The sequence below is a fragment of the Panthera pardus genome, unplaced genomic scaffold (genome assembly GCF_024362965.1).
Source record: "Panthera pardus isolate Hobbes unplaced genomic scaffold, ASM2436296v1 HiC_scaffold_27, whole genome shotgun sequence".
NCBI classification, from domain to species: domain Eukaryota; kingdom Metazoa; phylum Chordata; class Mammalia; order Carnivora; family Felidae; genus Panthera; species Panthera pardus.
Window position 1 is genome coordinate 91,687,852 of NW_026526843.1, and position 20,845 is coordinate 91,708,696.

Sequence of the window (20,845 nt, forward strand, 5' to 3'; positions counted from 1 at the left end):
ATGACCTGAGCCGAAGTCGGAAACTCAACCGACTGAGCCACCCAGGCACCCCTGGAAACATCTATATTAAAATAAGGAAGAAATATTCATAACTATTACAATCATTGTCTCTGCAATGGTCACATGGTCCTAGCTGATATTTGTGACTAGTCTCTTCCTACATTGTACCTTTGCATATTCTTTTTGCTCTCAGCAGGCACTTCGGCTGCTGGCCATGGTTTTCGCTTGGTGGAGTGACACAAACTTTCATTCTTGAAGGCTCTGGGATATTAGCAGCCTTGCCTGAATTGGGTTGTTATAGTTTTCTGTTGACTTTAATTATAGGACATGGGCATATTAAAGGTACCTTGAGGATTTCCTGCTTTCCAAATACTCTCCTTATGCCCATCGTGTGGTAGTAGCAACACAATTTCTCCCTGATAGTCAGGATTAATCAACCCAACCAGAAAGTAACCCCCTTCTCTGCTGTTCATTCAGTGACACGAGGAACCCAGAGGGCCCAGGCAATGGTCTCAACTTCCATTTCAGTGGAATCATTGTTGGATCCCTTGGTGGAAGCATTCCTGTCTTTGGAACTAAGACCTCTAGACTCGCAGAGCCTATACATCATGGGGATGAGAAGTTACATTTTGCTAATGGATCACTAGAGCTAACAGTGACTAGTACCCTTCCCATTTTCACCACTGTACCCCTGGATTGGTGAATACTGGTTATGATCGTAACAGCTTCATATATTGGATCCTGACTCAAAGCAAATACAACATCCAGGAGGACCTTGCCCAGTCCTGCAGTGCACTTAGCTGGTGCATTAGCTGTGTCTTCAAAAGGCCACTCTACTTCCTTTTTTTTTTTTAAATATTTATTTTGAGAGAGAGAGGGGGGGGGGAATAGGGGAAGGGCAGAGAGAGAGGGAGAGAGAGAATCCCAAGCAGGCTCTGCAGTGTCAGTGCATAGCCCAGTGTGAGGCTTGAACTGAAACCAAGAGCCAGACATTTAACTGACTGAACCACACAGGCACCCTAAGGCCACTCGACTTCTCTCAAGCTGCTTCAGGATGAGGGGGACATGGTAAGACCGGTGAATTCCATGAGCATGGGCCCTTTGCCTCATTTCATTTGATGTCAAGTGAGTCCTTTGATTGGAAGCAGTGCTTGTAGAATACCATGATGGCACACAAGGAATTCTGTAAGACCATGGGATGGTGATTTTGGCAGAAACATGTGGACAGAGAAGGAAAACCCATATCCAGTGTAAGTGTCTATTCACAGAATCAGGTAGACCACTCCAAGTCCTTCCTCCTAGGTGGAATTGCCCTCAACATTGTCCATCGGGGCTGTCAGAGAGTAGGGCTGCGGTGTTGGCCACTCTCCGCTACCATTTCAGGTGGTATTTACGTGCCATGCAAAACTATCTGAGGTGTTTCTTCCTCAGTCAAATGGTCCTAGGGAACGCTGCATCAGGCCAGAGATGTATGTTGGAAGAGAGAAGGTAACGTAGCAAAAGGAGGTGCCATGGGCATTTGGGCCACTTCCTAATGCAACTTACTTCTACTTTGGGGGCCTGCCCGAGCCTGACTACGTATACAGTAAAACCTTGGATCGTAACTTGTTCTGTGAGTGTCCCACAAGACGAGCAAACATTTCTAATACGTTTTAATTTGATAAACAAGCGATGTCTTGTAATACACCAAACGTCACATGATCAAAATTGAGCCGATGGTTCTTAAAATTCGCTTTGATATGTGAGTGCTTTGGATTACAAGCATGTTTCTGGAACAAATTATGCTTGCAAACTAATTTCACTATATATCACTTCCATTTGATGATAGACTGATGCTCTGCACACCCAACTGTATGGCTTGGCATTGGACAACACTCAGTTGAAGACAGGCAGCTCAGATTACATGGTAACTTGGTGACCCATGGTCAGGGATTCAGTCTCTAATAATGCCCAGTGGCAGGCCAGAATTGTTTCTAGAAAGGAGAGTAGTAATCAAGAAAAGGTGGCAGGGATTTACCACAAAATTTGAAGGGTCAGGTTTTGCTTCACCTATAGGAGCTTGCCAAAGACTTCAACATACATCCCTATCTGCCACTGACACCTTGAGTGCCACCTTGACCCGCTCCAGGGCCAGCTTGCACAGTGGCATCTTTTCTCGTTCTGAGCCCCACTCAAAGCTAGCATTTCCTAGGTCACATTCATACCGTGCCTCTTTGTTTTAAAATTTGGGGGGCAAGCCTGATTGGCCTGCCTGGGACCCGTGCTTACCTCTCTAATGACGGTGTCTCAGGAATAAAGTTCTATCATTGACCCAACCTGATTCCTGTAACCACACCTATGACCAAGACTTGGAGTGGCTGTGGTTGGCAGGTCCCCTCCAAAACCACATGGGCAGTTCCCCAAATGATGTTTTTCTGGGAATCAATCATCAAGACAAGTGAGGGAAATGCCCTTCCCTGAGGTGAGATAAGGCTTTGGTAAAGTCCTTCCCCTCACAGAGAGGCCCATTTGTGCAGAGAGGTCTCTGAGTATATTTCAGCATGATTATTCTTCCCCTCCCCCTGCCAGAGCAGGTGGGGTCTCTCTTGGACCTTCATCGTGAAAACCTGGTAGGGTTCTTGGAGGTAAAGCCCACAGCAGTGTGGGAGTTTCTGCCGTGGCTCAGCCCCAGGAGTTTCTTATGCTCCTAATTGTCCACACTCAGCTCCTGGCAATTTTTCTAGATGGCCATTTATGTGTTCCTACCAATGTATGGGTCCTGGTGTTTTCTGCTCCAGGCAAGCCGATCTCCACTGTGACTGTCTGAATATGCCTGTCTTTCAGGGTAGTTAGTGACGGGTGACGATTTGCCCTTGAAAATGCACTTCTTTGTTGGATCCGAGAAAAGGCACTGATTTTCCTGCTTGCCCAGCCTTTTCTGGTTGCCAAGACAGGAATGATGACTTCCAAGCACGTGGCAATTGAAACTGAAAGCCGTTAATTACCTTTTTAAAGCTCTGCGTTTTTTTATTTCTCAATTCTCGGTTTGACCTCCTGTTCCTACTTTATAAAAGCATTTTCCTTGAATCTGTTACTGAATATGCCAAATAGATATTTTCTAAAATTGCTTTTCCTTTTTTGTAGCTTATTATTTTTATAAAAGAGGTGATTTCCTTTGAATCTTTAGAGCAAAAATATTCCCTTTCCCTTATGCTGGGGACATTTTTCATACCCTAGAGCTTGTATTGTTTCATTCTGAATATTTATCTTAAGGAAGAAATCTCTTTAAGCCAGGGGATTGTAAACAGATACTATTCTTGGACTGGCCTTAGCTTTTTGATCTTGATCTCAAGCATTCTTACCTTAACCCTCTCATATCTGGATATTTGATACATACCTATCAGCAAAAGTTCCAGCCCAACGCACCCTATCTCTCTGCCATTCCTTTAGCATGATTCCAATAGACTGAGGTCAAATTTCCTTGTCCTTGTCTTGAGTTCCCAGAAACCTGCAGTCTACTATCGTCTGTGGTTCGTATGGCAACAGTATTAAAAAGCTAATCCATGGGGCGCCCTCGATGGCTCAGTCAGTGGGGTGTCCGACTCTTGATTTCAGCTCAGATCATGATCTCATGGTTATGAGATTGAGCCCCGAGTCAGGTTCTGTGCTGACAGCATGGAGCCTGCTTGGGATTCTCTCTCTCCCTCTGCCCCTCCCCCAACTCAGGCTTGCTCGTGTGCTCTCTCTCTCTCTCTCTCAAAATGAATAAACTTTTTTAAAAAGGCTAAATCCACTATATCTCTGCCACTCACAGTATAGCCCCAGAGCTGTGCTGCCCTCCCTCTCTCTCTCTCTGTTTTTTTTTTTCATTTTTTTTTCTAGTGAGTCATGTTTATTGATTTTATAAAAGCATTGGCCAATGATGGATTGGAAATTTTAAAATAATAGTCCCTCATGGGGCGCCCGGGTGGCTCAGTCGGTTGGGCATCCGACTTCGGCTCAGGTCACGATCTCACCGTCTGTGGGTTCGAGCCCCACATCAGGCTCTGTGCTGACAGCTCAGAGCCTGGAGCCTGCTTCAGGTTTTGTCTTTCTGTCTCTCTCTCTTCTCCTCCCCCACTTGTGTTCTCTCTATCAAAAATTGATAAACATTTTTAAAAAATTAAACATAATAGTCCCTTACTACAGATAGTTTGAGAAGCATTGATTTAGGCTGCATCACTTCGGAGTGGCTCCTTGACTTTGAGAAACTCCAATCCATTTCCCAAGGTACAGCGAGCCACCAACTTTCCCCTCGAACTTCAGGCCCTTAACTCTGAAAGAGAAGAACTGGTTTGAAGGGGGAGGAGAATGAGGAGGTGTGGGAATGTGGCCGGGGAACGGGGATGGAAGGGCCTTGACTGACGTCCTCAGGAAATCTGTCTCCTGCAGCAGGTAGGTGGCTGTCAGGTCCTCCTTCAGTGTCGTTTCTAACTTGACAAGCTCAAGGCAGAAATTGGGGGTGAATCCCGGGAAGCCTCCTCCTTCCTCTGCACAGTGGGTCATTCTGCTCTGACTCGGGATAAGACTGTGGTGTTTAAGCCAACCTCCTCCTCAACATGGCACAGAGGTTGGGCTCTCACAGCACTAAGTGGGAAGCCACTCTCCCCTCCTCTCTATCTGTGTGCTTGGTTTTTGAGATCTAATGTAGAACGATCTACTTACCATTCAGAGTCCGTACAGCATTGCTGCCTGGAGAGATGTTTGGAACCTTCTTCTCGCCTGCCTAGCTTGCTGTCTCACGCCAACAGCGTCTTTTTTTCAACTCGTTAATAGTTACGTCCAGCAGGACAGGAATGAGATCACAGCTCTGGGGCTCCCCCTGAGTGACTTCTCTTCCTGTTTCCATCAACTTATTACCCCATCTTCTGGGTTCAGGTGTTAGACAGATCTATGAATCTACGTAACCCTCCCATTGTCTAGCAAGATACTGTGGGATAAACTGATAACCTCTCTTCCTCCCCTTCCTCTGCCTTCATCCCTTCTATCCGAGAGAGACCTGGAATAATAGTAATAGTAATGGGGCACGTGGCTCAGTCGGTAGATTATGTGACTCTGGCTTTCCCAGTTGTGGGTTCAAGGGTGTGGAGCCTACTTAAAAAAATAATAAGAGTAATAGCAATAATAATAAAATCTGATTGGAATTTTCTTTAAGGTAGCAGAGAGAAAAACTTTTTTTTTACCATAAAAAACTTGGTATAACATTTTATTTTTAATTTTAATTTTATTACAGTTAACATACAGTGTTACATTAATTTCAGGTGTACAACAGAGTGATTCAACACTTGTCTGCATTACTCGGTGCTCACCCTTCGTTTATTTCACCCCTCACCCCCGCATCTGTAACCATCTGTTCTCTGTAGTTCAGAGTCTGTTTTTCGGTCTGTCTTTTTTCCTTTGTTCGTCTGCTTTGTTTCTTAAATTCCACGTATGAGTGAAATCATATGGTATCTGTCTTTCTCTGACTGACTTATTTTGGTTAGTGTTATTCACGCAAAGAGTGCATAGCACGGAGTGTTTAACAAAGAGTGTATAACATCAAGAGTGGTATTTCGTCTAATTCAGCCAGACTCAGGGGCTAGGAGAGAGCCACGTGTTCCTTCTCAGCCCCGTGATAGAATAGAATTGCTAGTTTTTATGAGGAGAGCTTGCTTCAGAGGTGATCTAGAAAAGGAAGGCCACTGGACAAACTAACTGGAATCTGGGGTGTGCATTCACTTGTGCTCATGAGCCTAGAACAGTTGTTCTCCACTGGGGGCAAACATTCCCCAAGGAGATATTTGACCACGCCTGGCATTTTTTGGTTGTCACGACTTGGAAAATGAGGTGTTTTACTGGAGTCTGGTGCACAGAGGCCAGGGATACTGCTAAACATCCTTCAATGCACAGATGGCTACTCTCCTCAACAAAGTAGTATCCAGCCCCAAATGTCAATAGTGCCTAGGTTGAGATGCTGGCCTGGAATTTAGCTCATTCTAAAACCTGCCCCACTGAGCACAGGGGAACAAAAATATGCATCTGCTCAGGGGTGCCTGGGTGGCTTAGTGGGTTAAGCATCTGACTCTTGATCTTGGCTCAGGTCGTGATCTCACAGTTCATGGGTTCGAGTCCTGTGTGGGGGTCTGCACTGACAGCATGGAGCCTTCTTGGAATTCTCTCTCCCTCCCTCTCTCTCTCTCTCTGCCTCTACCCCACCCGTGCTCTCGCTCTCTCAAAATAAATAAACTTTAAAAATTTTTTTAAAATATGCATCTGGTCAAACTCCAGGCCACATCCCTAAAGATTCTAGTTTCATCGGTCTGGGAGCCAGTCCTGACATGGTATTTTCATGAAGCTCACTGCCCCCCCCCCCCCCACTTCTTGTGGGTGGAGAGACTGGTCTGATGGAGGCTACAGATGAGGCTGATATCCCTCATTTTCTTGTGACTGGTGGGGGCGTGGTTATTGAAGGGTTGTTGGCTCCTTGGGAAGGGAGCAGCAGTGGAGAAACCCACAGATGCAGAACCCCCCCCCCCCCCCGCCCCCCACCCAGCCCTAGAAAAGATAAGATGGAAGTTCAAGGCAGGAGCTTTTGTGAAAATTGGGAAATGGGCTTGCCTCTAGATAAAAGAATTCAAAAACCTTCTGGATGGATGTTCCCAGGGCCCTTAGTCTACCTGGTGGATCAGACTGCTTGTGGCGAGGAGAAAGTTCCCTTCTACCATGTATGTGGCCCTTGCCAAGGCACAGAGCTCCCTGCCCCAAAGGTGGCTGGATTTGGGCTCCCACTTGCCCCTGCCTCCAGGCACCTTTGTACAGTGCACAACCTGACACAGCAGCCCTGATCAGAATTTGCCTTAGCTAAGATCTCTTTGGGGGCAGGAAAGGAGCGAGGTGCTGCCTTGTGGGTTTACAAAAAAACAAAAAACAAAAAAAATTGGGGGAAAGCCTGTAAGAAGAAACCAGATCCGTACTGCAGGCAGCCTAGAAACCCTATCCTGATGCCAGGCCACAGGGTGGAGGTTTCAGGCTGGTCCTGGTGTCCTTGGAGGTGGTAGAGAACAGCCCAGGAAATGGGGAACTCTGGTTGCAGAAAACTACAACAGCTGGATTCCCCAAGACTGGGAGTGAGACAGGGAACTTTCTGTGCCTTGCGCTTGTCCATCAGCCGACCCTGGAAAGAGAACCTCAAGCCCCATTCATTCCAAACCGCAGTGCAGCTGGCACCCAGTCCAGCCCTTGATTCATTCCCTTACAAAAGAGAAACAGAAACGCTGTAGTGTGGACCTTGATGCCGGCAGAACAGCACACCTAAGTTCAAATCCCTTCTCTGCCCATAAGGGTGAACTGGGCAAGTTTCCAAGCATTGGTGTCTTCTTGGGTAAAATGGGCATAATATACCGAACTTGAGACGTGCTCATGCGAATGTGGCCGTTAATAACGGGCGGCAGCGGCCAACGTGGACCCGATCGGTTGCCCCCTCTTTCTGTGTGACTCACGCAGCTCTCTGCACAGATAACAGTGTGGGGGCCCAGGATCTGGGAGGCGGCTGGGCACCAGTGTGCGTAGTCGGGGTGAGCGGAATCGGAGAGCAGGAAAATATTCGGGATCATCTGGTGTCCTAGGGCACGCCCCTGGCGCTCTCTGGCCCTGGGGGGCCAGTCCCGATTCCAGAAGAAGCGCTGGCACCAAAGGAGGGGCTGGGTCGGAGCCCCGGACCGCGCCAGCGTCCCGGGGAGGAGGAGGGAGGAGGGCAGGCCCCAGGCGGGAGGGAGAGAGGGAGGGATAGCGGCGAGAGGAGGAGTTTTCCAGCACGGCTTCGCCCGCTCGCCGCGCAGCCCCTCGGCTGCGTCCGTCTCCTCCGCCCCCTTGGAAGCGCGCAGCGCAGCGCAGGGAGCCGAGCGAAGTGCCGGCGCGCCATGGGGAGCTCCGCACTCCGGGCCGCGCTGCTGCCGCTGCTGCCGCTGCTGCTGCTGCTGCGGGTCCCGCCGAGCCGCGCCTTCCCAGGTAGGGCCGGAGGCGGGGCAGCCTCCCCGGCGGGGCGCCTTTTGTCTGCCCCGGACTTGGCTGCGGCGGCCCCGGGGAGGGGTGGGCGGCGCGCGGCGGACTCGCCTCTGGGCGCCGGGAGGGGAGAGCCGGCCGTCAGCCCCCTCCCGCCCGGCGCCGCGGACCCTCCGCGTCTGGGCTTCCAGGGGCCCCGGGCCAACCCGCGTTGGCGCCCGAGGCCACGGAGGGAAGTTTGGCGGCGGGCTGCTTTCTCACCACCTGGAGTTGTGCCTGTCACGCCGTGGCGCGCGGCTGAGGCCCAGGGGGCCGGCAGCTGGTCCTGGAAGGCGCCCCTACCCGCTCCCACCGGAGGTCCCGGGCCACCCCTGGGGCTGCAGGGCACGAGCCACGGGAGAGCGGCTCTTGTGGACCGCACAGGCGGGGCCTCTCCCGCACCCCCCAACCCCCCCTGCTGGGGATTCCGAGAAAGTCTGCGCCTCTGGGAGAGAGGTGCCAGCTGAGAGTGGTGACTTGTGGCATGCGCTCAGTTAGCCCCAGGGAAACTGGACGGCACACGCGCGGCTCTGCGAGGCAGGGGGTGTGGCTTCTTGTTGCTGGGGGGCGTGGTCTCTAGCATCTAAGGGGCCCCCTGGTGTTTATTAAGACTCTCTTGGTGTTAAAAACCACCTAAAACCTTTGGCGATGTCCTTCTAAAAAGCTTCAGCTGACTCCCTCATCTGGGAGTCTTAGGTTAGCTGAGAGCCTCGGGGGAGCGGGGCAACATGGGCGCACCCCTGTGCCCCTGGAAGGGAGAAGAAATCCAGGGGCGCATTTTAATTTAGTGCTGATGGGAAAGTGGGTGACATGGGCTTTAGGGCGTGCAAACATTTGGCTTTGCGTTCGACGCTGTGGGCAGTTTAAATCCGTGGTCTGAGGAATGAACCTACCAAGTTCTGGGTGACAGACTGGGGGGGAGGGAGAGGCGGTGGAGGGTGCCCAGATAGTGTGCTTGGGAGATGTAGGGATGGTTGCTGGAAATACTCCGCACATCCCCAAATGATTGAGGGAATCAAACAAATGTATAAAGTGATAAGCAGGAACATTTGTGTTTTGAGCGGTCTCTAGTAAGTTTTAAGCTGTTTGGTTGGTAGAAACTGATTCAGGGCAAAGTCGAAAGGAGACGTAATCCTCGGCCCCAGGCAAGTGCCATTCCCATGGCCCCCACTCCGCTTTATCGGGAGTTGGAGTTGGGTTAAAATGAACCTAGAGGAGAAGGGGAGGTCAATACTGGACAGGGAGCAGAGGAGAAGTTGAGTATCTACAGGCAGCCCTTCCCGCTGAAGCGAGAGGTGTCTCTGAGCTGCCTGTACATCTGCTCCTGGAGCCTTTCGCAGCCAAGGGGCCTCTTCTCTTTTTCCATCTGACCTCCCTCTGCTCTCCGTTCTCCCAGCTTCTACCCTTATATAGCGTAGCCTGCTGCCAGGGCCCAGCCATGCACAGAATCATGGGTTTGCCAGTTTGGGTACTCCTTTCTGTCTTTGGAGAACTGCCCCCTGGCTAGCTTGGCTCTCTCTGCCAGCCAGGAGGCTGCCCCCAATTTGGCACCTCTCGGTGGGGTCTCTCAGGAAATGTGCCCTGCTGGGGCTGTTGAATCCAAAGGAGTCCAAATCACAGGTTTGGGAAGGCTGGGGAGGGGAGACTTTCTAGGCCAGTGGGTCCCCAGGCAAATGATGTCAGCTGAGGTCACCCTGAGTGCTGGGTGACAGAGAAGTGTTGCAGATCATTTCAGAGGCACTCCCGGAGGCAAGTGGATTATGTCTCCAGTGAGAGAAGGTGAAAGGCCTGGAATCAGGAACCTCTGAAAGAAGGAGATGGGGATGAAGGGCCCCATCACCACCCCCCTCCATTATATAACTGCCTGAGGTTTAACAGCAATCTGTCAGAGTGAGAGTAAATCATTCCCATTCTGACTCCTAGAAGGTCTCTGGAGTTCTTCCATTTTTGAATTTGCAGCTTTCCTGGCCATCTGATTCATTCTTTAATTTTTTTTTAACGTTTATTTATTTTTGAGACAGAGAGAGACAGAGCATGAACGGGGGAGGGTCAGAGAGAGAGGGAGACACAGAATCCGAAGCAGGCTCCAGGCTCTGAGCCGTCAGCCCAGAGCCCGACGCAGGGCTCGAACTCACGGACCGTGAGATCATGACCTGAGCCGAAGTCGGACGCTCAACCGACTGAGCCACCCAGGTGCCCTTGATTCATTCTTTGTAGCCTAGCAGACAGTGTCTATAAAAATCCTCACGAAATCTATAGAAAGTTCATAGCAATGTTGTCTGTGTTTGTATGCCTACAGGAGGAGTTTTTATTCTGTTCTTTTGTTGTTTTTTTTGAGGTATAATTGACATGTAACATTATGTTTCAGGCATATATCCTAATGACTTGCTATTTATTTATATTGTGAAATGATCAGCACCAGAAATCTAGTACCATCAGTCACCATATGTACTTACAGGTTTTTTGCCTCTTGATGAAGACTTGTGAGGTTTACTCTCCGAGTAACTTTCAAATATGCAATACTGTATTTGTAACTGTAATCACCATGCTTTATATTATATCCCCAAGACACATTTTTTTCTAACTGGAAGTTTGTAACTTTTGACCCTTTTGGCCCATTTTGCCCACCCTCCATATCCCCCCCACCCCAGTTTTGCAACCACCAATCTATTTTCTGTGAGCTTGGGTTTTTTTGTTTGTTTTGTTTTTTAGATTCTACATGTAAGTGAGATCATATGGTGATTTGTCTTTCTGTCTGACTTATTTCACTTAGCGTAATGTCCTCAAGGTTCCATGTTGCCAAATGAGTATGGCAAGATTCTATTCTTTTTTATAGTTGAATAGTATTGCCTTGTATATATATACATACACCACATCCTTTTTATCCATTCATCTATCGGTGGGCACCTGGGTTGCTTCCATATCTTGGCTGTTGTAAATATTGCTGCAATAGACATGTGGGTGCAGATATCTTTTTGAATTAGTGTTTTCATTTTCTTTGGGTAAATACCCAGAAGCGAGTGCTGGATCATAGGGTAGTTCTATTTTGAGTTTTTTGAGGGACCGCCATGCTGTTTTCCACAGGGGCTGCACCAATTTACATTCTTGCCAACAGTGCGAGAGGGTTCCCTTTTCTCCACATCCTGGCCGACACTTGTTGTTTCTTGTCTTGTTGATGATAGCTATTCTAACAGGTGTGAGGTAATAGCTCATTGTGGTTTTGATTTGCGTTTCCGTTTTTATTCTGCGCTTAAACCAACTGTTGCGACCTCATTTACACCTGAGAGTTTGGAGGTTCCCTCCACCTCCTCCTGCAAGGAGGGCTGAAGTTGGAGACTGAGCACCGGTGGGGACTAAGGCTCCGTGAACCTTACACCTGGAGAAAACCTGGCCAAGTAGTGTGGTTTCACCGGTCAGGAAAACCGGATGAGGTTTGCTAGAAGCCCAAGCAGACCACGTCAGCCGAAGCAGTCCTCCAAAAATGCCGCACTTGGAGATAAGTATTAGGAACTGAATACCTGGCTCAGGCCATACAGTTAAAGTCTCTCCAGGAACAGCCTAAGCTGGAAATTTCTATTTGGGGTTAAAACGTGTAAGGAGCTGACGGAATTCCTCTTCATTAAAAAGGGGGGAGGAAAGGGGGAATGCTGGAGAGAGCAGGACATTCTCATCTAGCATTTTCTTCACCGAGAATACTTCCAGTCCAGTGTATTGGTGTTACTGCTTCTCCTTTCACAGATGTGTGCACTGACAGACACCAGAAACCATCCTTCAAAGCAGTGTCTTTTTTTTTTTTTAAATGTTTTTATTTATTTTTGAGACAGAGACAGAGCATGAGCAGGGGAGGGGCAGAGAGAGAGGGAGACACAGAATCCGAAGCAGGCTCCAGGCTCTGAGCTGTCAGCACAGAGCCCGATGCGGGGCTCGAGCTCACAGACTGTGAGATCATGACCTGAGCCGAAGTCGGACGCTTAACCGACTGGGCCACCCAGGCGCCCCATCAAAGCGCTGTCTTGAAACGCTCCAACCTCATCAGCCCTCACACCACAATTGAAATAGAGTCCCTCTCTTTTCGAGGATTCCTAGAACATTCTCACTTTTAGTCTCTCTCATTCTAACTCATGGCCAGATACTGTTTATTTATTTTAAAAATTTTTTAATATTTATTTTTGGAGAGAGAGAGAGAGAGAGAGCAAGCATGAGTGGGGGGTGGGCAGAAAGAGAGGGAGACACAATCCAAAACAGGCTCCAGGCTCTGAGCGGTCAGCACAGAGCCCAATGCGGGGCTCGAACTCACAAGCTGTGAGATCATGACTTGAGCCAAAGTTGGACACTTCACTGACTGAGCCACCCGGGCGCCCCCAGATACTGGTCTTTTAAAGTACAACTTCACTTTTATCACGTTACTCTCCTACTCAGAAACCTAGAGCAGCAGCGCCCTGTCCTCTCTCAAGTTACCTAGAAAGTTCTCAACTGTTTGCAGGGGAGTGTACATTTGCTTCCAGTCCAAGTTTTCAGTCTTTCTCCCCTGGTTTCCTAAAATGTGGCCAAAATACACTACCTGTTTTTGCAGAGCTTGACTCACATTTTTCCTCCTCTTGACGATTACTATTTCCTGCACCTGGGATGCTTCCTGCGCCCCTCTGCCGCCCAGCCACCTGTCTGCTCAAATTCTGCCCACCCTCCCATGACTTCGTCTCTTGGTTGAAACTTTCACGTGGTCCCTTGAATGGGAAGCTTCTGCCTTCCTTTAAACACCCACGGCGCTTCATGTTTCTCTTGTAGTGTTTGTGACACATGCCGTACGCTGACTTATGTCTTTCTTTTCATTTCCCATGGTGCCTAGCCGAGCCCCTTGAGCCAAGTGGCTATTTGCGCTTATGGAGTTAATAGCCCTATAATTTGGCTGATGGGCCATTGGAGAGAAAGGGGCTGAGTGAAATGTGCGCAGGTAAACAGGGCTTTGTGCCACCGTGAATCTGCATGCGTAGGGACTGTGGCTTGCTGGCCATAGAGGTTGCTTTTAAATCCATGAACACCCTCTGTTTAAGCAATAACCTTCTCTGTTGGGGGCTGTAAGGCAAGAGACTTACTGCAGCCACAAGCTGGAGCGTACATTTATTATTTTTGTTGGCCACTTTGCTACAGCCCCTTCCAAAGTGGTTGAATGGTTTCCTTAGTAAAGGAATATGTGTGCTACATCAGTTCCCCTTTCAGAGAACGCAACTAAAATGGGTAATTGAAGGGGAAGATTGAGTTTATACAGAGGAAGGTTACTTTTGCCAGGCTATAACATAGTACGAAATTGTGGCAGCCAAGTTATGATTAATACCCAGGTTAAAGATTAACTTTCAGCATAGCAGTGTGAATGGGCTCCAGGTCCTGGGGAGTTTCTCAAGCCAGCCCCTTAGTTCACCATTGTGTGATTTCTTGACTGTCAGCGTTTTTGGGCCATTGTTTATGGGAGTCTGTTAAGCCTGAACTTTTCTCTTGGATGTTTGAATGTAGATCTGAAATGGAATCAATTGTTCCCTTTTCTAATGAAACCTGGGCTCTACCCAGAGACTGACTTTTTATTTATTTAATTTATTTTTAAAGCTTTTTAAAAAAGTTTATATATTTATTTTGAAAGAGAGAGAGTGCGAGTGGGGCAGGGGTAGAGAGAGAGGGAGACAGAGAAGCCCAGGCAGGGTCTGCGCTGTCAGCGCGAAGCCCAGCGTGGGGCTCGAACCCACGAAACCATGAGATTGTGACCCAGCCGAAACCAGAATGGGACACTTAACTAACTGAGCCACCCAAGTACCCCGATACTTACTTTTTAAAGTGGACACTGAATGATGGAGTGCTTGGGACGATAGGGCAAAGAAGGTAGGGAATTCCTTCTCTTACAGCTTTCTGTCTTCTGGAGAAATAGACACTGAGTTATCTATGGGGGCGGGGGGCAGGGTAAACGTTGTAGCACAGGTGGGTCAACGGGTCCTGGTAGCTCAGAGGGCGGCAACGCAGTTAGATGGCTGATGCCAGGGACAGTGGCACTGCAGGCCCAAGGAAGGTTAATGGAGGTTGCCTGTGGGCTTCTCTAAGAACACTTGGAAATTGGAAACAAAAATCTGCATGGGTGTTTTTTTTTCTGGGGAGAAGGTCCTTATCCCAATTCCGAACCACTCTTCACTAGGTCATCTTCGCGACTTCTGTGAGATGTGCCTCAATGGGCACACAGATCCACATACAAAGTAAGACGAAATTGCCGGAGCAGGGGAACTACGATTGAACCAATAAGCGGGTGGCGGAGGGGGGAGTCTCGAGTTGTAACCAGTGGTGCAGTTTCTCATTCTTCTTGTTTAAAAAGCAACACCAAACAAAGCGGGTGTAATCATCGATTGTAGTTGTATTTCGGGCTGGGCTGGCAGCTTGGTGTACCCCTTACTTTGCACGGCATCTGTGCCCTGAGGGAGGGTCATTAGTCAATATTTGTGCATCGGTTGACGAACTGAAATAATTGTGACAGAGAATAAACATTTTTTTTTAATTTTTTTTAACGTTTATTTATTTTTGAGACAGAGAGAGACAGAGCATGAACGGGGGAGGGTCAGAGAGAGGGACACACAGAATCCGAAACAGGCTCCAGGCTCTGAGCTATCAGCACAGAGCCCGACGCGGGGCTCGAACTCACGGACCGCAAAATCATGACCTGAGCCGAAGTCGGCCGCTTCACCGACTGAGCCACCCAGGCGCCCCTAAACATTCTATTTCAAGTATCCCTGCAGGATTTAACTGGAATTTCCAAGATGATAATTCCCAAAGAAAAAGGAATGCAAGGTAGCAAGATGTCAGAGGAAATTTGCACTGCCCTGAACAAGGACCTGTCTGGACAGGCAACAAGTCAGGGCATGGTTAATTGTTGAGGCTCTTGGATTTCAGATCACCCTGGGACACTATTCCAGGAGACTTAGAAACTCCAGAGAGCCCCCAGGGGTGGGATTTTCAGATAAAGATATAAGGGGAAAGCTTGTGCAAGAGAAAGGTCACTGGTGGCATTGCTAAGCTCCCAAGTTTTCCAGATGATAATTGGTTTCACCTGGATTGTACGGTTTGCATGGCGCCCTCGACCCAGAAACCTCTGGAGTGCTCGTTCCCGAGCGGCATGATTCACTCACCCGTAATCCTTAGCTCATACTGGATGCGTCTTTATGCATTGTTCCCCAGGGAGAAGATAAATGGGTTTGGACATAATGGCTTGGATTATCCCAGAGGTTTGGGGTTGTAAATTGAGTATATTGGTTTTAAAACTTTTGTGTGTGAGTAATAGTTAGACAAATCCAAACATAGAATTGGGGGCCGACTTTCTGCCTTGGCCTTGAAATAGCATTGCACTATTTCTTCTGCCTTGCTCGTACAGTGACCTGTCGTGTTGATGGGTCACGTGTACCAGCAGCTCGTTTCACCTGCTGTCACTGGCTGTTTGCAGTGTCTACCTAGTTGTGCCTAATGAACATCTATTTCTTCAATGCCAATTGTACCCCAGGACCCTCTGACTGATGGATGACTCTGGCCTGCCATTTGCTGTGTGGGTGGCTGAGCTGAATGGCCCTGCCAGTTCCAGGGATCCAGGAATGTTCACAAAAACTGGTTAAATTAGGGCTACAGGGCAAAGATTGAGCCAAGGTTTGGCAGGCCCCTTGTGGAGTGGAGAGGAAGTGGGGGCGTATAGGAACTCTGACAGACTTGTTGCCACTGACTCAGCATTTGTCAGACAAAGGCTCTAATTCCTTTAAATATCCAGTGTTGAAATCCTGTTTCCACTTAGATTTTAATTCAGCTTTCCAAGGGGTGGAATCATACTGTTTCCCCATTAGTTACTCATGGATCTGAGGCCTCCAGCCATGTGAGCCGATCTGGGCTCTCTGGTTCATTTTGTGTCCTCACGGCGGCTCTCAGTGGGTCTGTGGAATGAAATCTGCCAGGGAGAACGCCTCTAGCCAGTCTTGACCCTGCTGAGTGTCCCAGGCTCTATCTAGATCCCCAGAGGAGTTTCCCATCCACATCTAGGCTCCCCGGTGTGGGCCACCTGATCTCTGGAACTGTGGAATCTCAGACTGGTGGGGCCACGAGATGCAACTCCCTGTGTCTTAGTGATGAGCCTCCGAGGCTCAGTAAGGTGAAGGGGTTTGTCTGGGGTGACATAGGGCGTGAGAAGCAGAGCTGGATTTAGAGCTAAGTGGTGGCCCCAAAATTCCAATCACTCTCCCCCAGGCATGCGCCAAATTTGGTTTTTGAGTGGCTACTTCGCGTTCGGACACCATCCCGGACACCGGCGATGGGCAGGCTGGAATCAGTTGGACCGTGCCCGTTTGCTGAGGGTGAAATACACCCGTCCGGGTGTATTTCGGCATGGTTGTGTATATCAACACTTAGCTGCAATGTCAGGCTCTCATGCCCGGGGCTGTTTGCACGTTCCTCCAGGGCTGTGAGCCCCAGATGCTCCCTCTCTATACCACTTGCTTTGAGCTCCCCAACTGGTATGTCAGGATATTATTAACAGCTTGATTGAGATCCCATACTATTCACATCCCATACTATTCACGCATGTAAACCAATTTGGTGATTTCTAGTGTACTCACAGAGTTGTGTGTCCATCACAATTTTAGGACATTTTCATTAGCCCCAGAAGAAATGCCACGCCCCTCAGCCGTCACTCCTCACCCCCAAGCCACTAGCTCCAGGCACCCATTCATCTTTTTTGTGTCTCTACACATTTGTCTCTTCTTTACATTCCATATAAATGGAATCATGCCATATTTGTCCTTTTGTGTCAGGCTTCTTTCACTGAGCATAATGTTTTCAGGATTCATCCGTGTTGAGGCAGGTATCAGTACTTGATTCCTTTTTATGGTTGAATTTCATTCCATTGTGTGGTTATAGCACATTTTATCCATTCATCAGTTAATGGACATTTGAGTTGTTTCCACGTTTTGTTTTGAGAGAGAGAGAGAGAGAGCATGCGCATGCAGAAGGGGCGGGGGAGGAAGAGAAAGAGAATGAGAATGAGAATCTTAAACAGGCTCCATGGTTAGTGTGGAGCCCAGCATGGGGATTCGATCCTACAACCTTGGGATCATGACCTGAGACAAAATCAAAAGTCGGACACTCAACTGACTGAGCGATGCATGTACACCTCTACTTTTGGATTATTATGAGTAATGCTGCAAACATTCCCCTAGGTTTCTGTGTGGGCATGTGGCTTCATTTCTCTTGGGTATATACCTAGCAGTGGAATTGCTGGGTCCTATGGCAATTCTGTGTTTAACCATTTGAGGAATGGCTATTTTCCAAAGCGACTGCAGCCTTTTCCATTCCCACCAGCAGTTGTGTGGTGCTTCCAGTTTCTCCACACCCCCAGCAACTCTTGATATTATCTGTCATTTGATTGAGTGGTATCGTTTTTATCTCAGGTCATTAACAGCCTCCACTCAAGGACTGAACCAGAAAGCAGTGTCTGTTCTGCCAACTACGGCAGGATACTGGTGAGAGTCACCTAAGGCTGCCTGCCACCCTTTCACTGCTGGCTGCAGGTCACTGCTAGTCATCGGGCACCCTTGGGCAAATCAGAAGAACATGCTGTGGGGGCGCCTGGGTGGCTCAGTCGGTTGAGCATCCGACCTCGGCTCAGGTCATGATCTCACAGTTCGTGAGTTTGAGCCCTGTGTCAGGTTTTGAGGCGACAGCAAGGAGCCTGCTTGGGATTCTCTTTCCCTCTCTGTCTCTGCCCCTCCCCCGCTTGTCCTCTCTCCCTCCCTTCCTCTCTCTCTCTCTCTCTCTCTGTCTCTCTGTCTCTGTCTCTCTGTCTGTCTCTCTCAAAAATAAACATAAAAGAACATGCCCTGTGTGGTTACATGTAATTCCATGGGCACGGGGCTTGGTCAGGAGACAGACTTTGGGCTAATTAGGAAAAGGATGGAGACCCACCCAGGAGTCAGGATTGAAGAGCGCAGGGCAGGATGATTTGAGACCCCGCTTGCTTTTTTGGTGGGTGTGACGGTGTAGGGGATAACCCGAACAACCTCACGTGGATGTCAGTGGCTCACCCCAGGTGGGATGGAGCTATGGACCCCATATTTGTTCACAACTTGTGGCTGTCTAAAAGGAGAGAGAACAAAGCAAAACAGAAAGCGTGCTTGCATATCGGCAGCATCCTCCCACGTGTGAATCCTTGGATCCCCCGGGAGCAGGTCAGAAATGCAGAAGTTCAGGCCCCACCCGAGATCTACCAAATCCGCACATGCATTGTGATCAGATCCCTCCGCAATCCTTATCCACAGTGAAACTTCAGAAGTCCTGGTGTGATGAATGTGTTCAGCCCTTTGCCAAGTCAGGGCGGCTTGCCTGTTTCTATCTGCTGCAGAAGGGCTCCCTTACCCGCCTCCCCCTTTTCCTGTTGGCTTTGCCTTCATCATGGTCCTCTAGACTTCCTAAGTTCCCGACATTCCTGAGATAAGCCTGCACAGCCTTTAGGTCTCTACTCCCTCTTGTAACTCAAAAGCCAAGCCAGTCCTTAGGAGGACCTTGACTTCGTGTCCTTTGAAGTCCTCCCACCTGGCCTAACGTCCAGCCTTCCGGCCGCAGAACCGTCTTCAGTGATTGGTGACGGGGCCCTTGCATGGCTGTGCCCTGCAGCTAGGCTGTGCCTTAGAAATCTTAGAAGGCTCCTTAAGAAAGCCACAAGATTGTGGTCGGGCCCTCCCTTCCCTCCCCAGCAAGACCTCGTCCTGCGACTGAGAATTGCTAAACAGACACAGGGACTGCACATCTTTGTGCTAGAAACCAATGCCCCTGCTTGAGGGAGGAGGCAGCCCCTGGGATGATGCGTGAGATCAACACCAGCGGGGAAGTCAGAAGAACACACGCAGCCACTCACGCTCAGCGCCCCAAACCCCACGAATTGGGCAAGTCGGGAAGACTGAACTGGTAACAGCAGTAAAGGGGGAGCCTCCCACCTTTTCCAGGGGGTGGGTCGACTCTGTATTCTGCTTTGGCAGATCCGGGCTGGGGATGAGTCATCCAGGCCAGGGGTGTCCCAAGTAAGTGTGGGCAGGCCACGTAGGGCCCACTGCCTGGTCTTGTGTGACCAGTGAGCCAAGAATGGTTTTCAAGCTTTGAAATGGTTGGAAAAGTCAGAAGGAGAATACTTTGTAGCATGTGAAGGTGTTATAAAGTGCAGGTATCTGTGTCATTGGAGCACAGCCATGCTTATCTGTTTGGGAACTGTCTATGGCTACTTGGTGACAGGATGGCACAGTTGGGTAGCTATGACCCAGACCAGGTGGCCTGCAATGCAGAAAACGTTTATTATCTGGCCCTTTGCAGAAAACGTCTGCCACCCCTAATCTCGGGCCTTGCTACTCAAGGTATGGACTGAGAACCAGCCTCATGGGGGAGCTTTAGAGGCCTGTAGAATCTATTCTTGCCAATTCTCAGCCAAGGCCTCCTTTCCTAAGTCAAAGCTGGAGGCAGACTGGCCTTTGCTACTTGCTGACAGACCTTGATGCAGTGAGGATTTCCGGGCGTCTTTCCAGATCTGCTGCCCTGCCAGGACCTTGCTATGTGGTGTGGCCTGCAGCACTCCACCGCCCCATACCTTGGTGCTGAGGGCTTAACTGGACATGTCTTTTGCCAGGTGCTGTTCTTTCAGGAGCCTGTAATCTTTCTGCCAGTCAGGACTGTCCCTAGTAGAAGATCTCCCAAAGCGGCTTCCCGGAAGTGCTTCCCAGAGAGGTTCATAGATATTCTAGGGGTAGCAGAATGCATTGTCATTGGGAAATGCAGGGTTAGGTTTCTTTATTATGGCAGGACTGCGGAGGGTCATTGATATGCTAATGACCCTGTTACCCTCAGGGAGAGGACAGCAGAGACTAGTGAAGACCACAGACCCGCAAGGGCAGCACCACCTGGGAACTTATTAGATATGTAAATTCTCAGGCTGCACCCCAGAGCTGCTGAATCTGGATGTGAGGGGAGGTGGGCCCAGAAGTCTATTTTTTTCCTTACATTTTTTTAAATTGACATGCAAGTTAGTTAGCATATAGTGCAACAATGATTTCAGGAGTAGGTTCCTCATTGTCCCTTACTCGTTTAGCCCATCCCTCCCACAACCCCTCCAGTAACCCTCTGTTTGTTCTCACTATTTACGAGTCTCCTATGGTTTCTCCCCCTCCCTCTTTTGTTAATTTTGCTTCCCTTCCCTTATGTTCATCTGTTTTGTATCTTAAAGACCTCATATGAGTGGTCATATGATATTTGTCTTTGTCTGGCTGACTAATTTCACTTAGCATAATACCCTCTAGTTCCATCCACGTAGTTGCACATGGCAAGATTTCATTCTTTTTGAAGCAGTGTATTTTTTTTTAATTTTTTTTATTAAACATTTTTATTAATTTTTGAGAGACAGAGACAGAGCGCCAGCGGGGGAGGGACAGAGAGAGAGAGGGAGACACAGAATCCGAAGCAGGCTCCAGGCTCTGAGCTGTCAGCACAGAGCCCGATGCGCGGCTCGAACCCACAAACTGTGAGATCGTGACCTGAGCCGAGGTTGGAAGCTCAACCGACTGAGCCACCCAGGTGCCCCGAGCAGTCTATGTTTTAACAAACCTTCCACGTGATTCTGATGTTCGCACAAGTGTCCGAATCACTGGTGTGGTCATTTCCAAATTGGTTTCTCAGAGCACCTCATCAGACTAGTGTTCCACATTTTGTTTTTGTTTTTTGTTTTTTTCTATTTTTTAAATTGAAGTACAATTAACATACAGTGTTA

General features: G+C 48.9%; 1 protein-coding gene across 2 annotated transcripts in view; it reads left to right on the forward strand.

The window, feature by feature from the left end:
* Positions 1–7,797: 7,797 nt before the first annotated feature.
* Positions 7,798–20,845, forward strand: part of SRPX (sushi repeat containing protein X-linked) — a 111,634-nt gene continuing 98,586 nt past the window's right edge. Inside the window, exon 1 of one of the 2 annotated variants that reach the window (XM_019417281.2) lies at positions 7,798–8,004. In XM_019417281.2, the coding sequence (XP_019272826.1) occupies positions 7,917–8,004 (88 nt within the window). In that variant the 5' untranslated portion in view covers positions 7,798–7,916. The remainder of the gene's footprint in view (positions 8,005–20,845) is intronic. The other variant, XM_019417283.2, reaches the window with a different exon arrangement.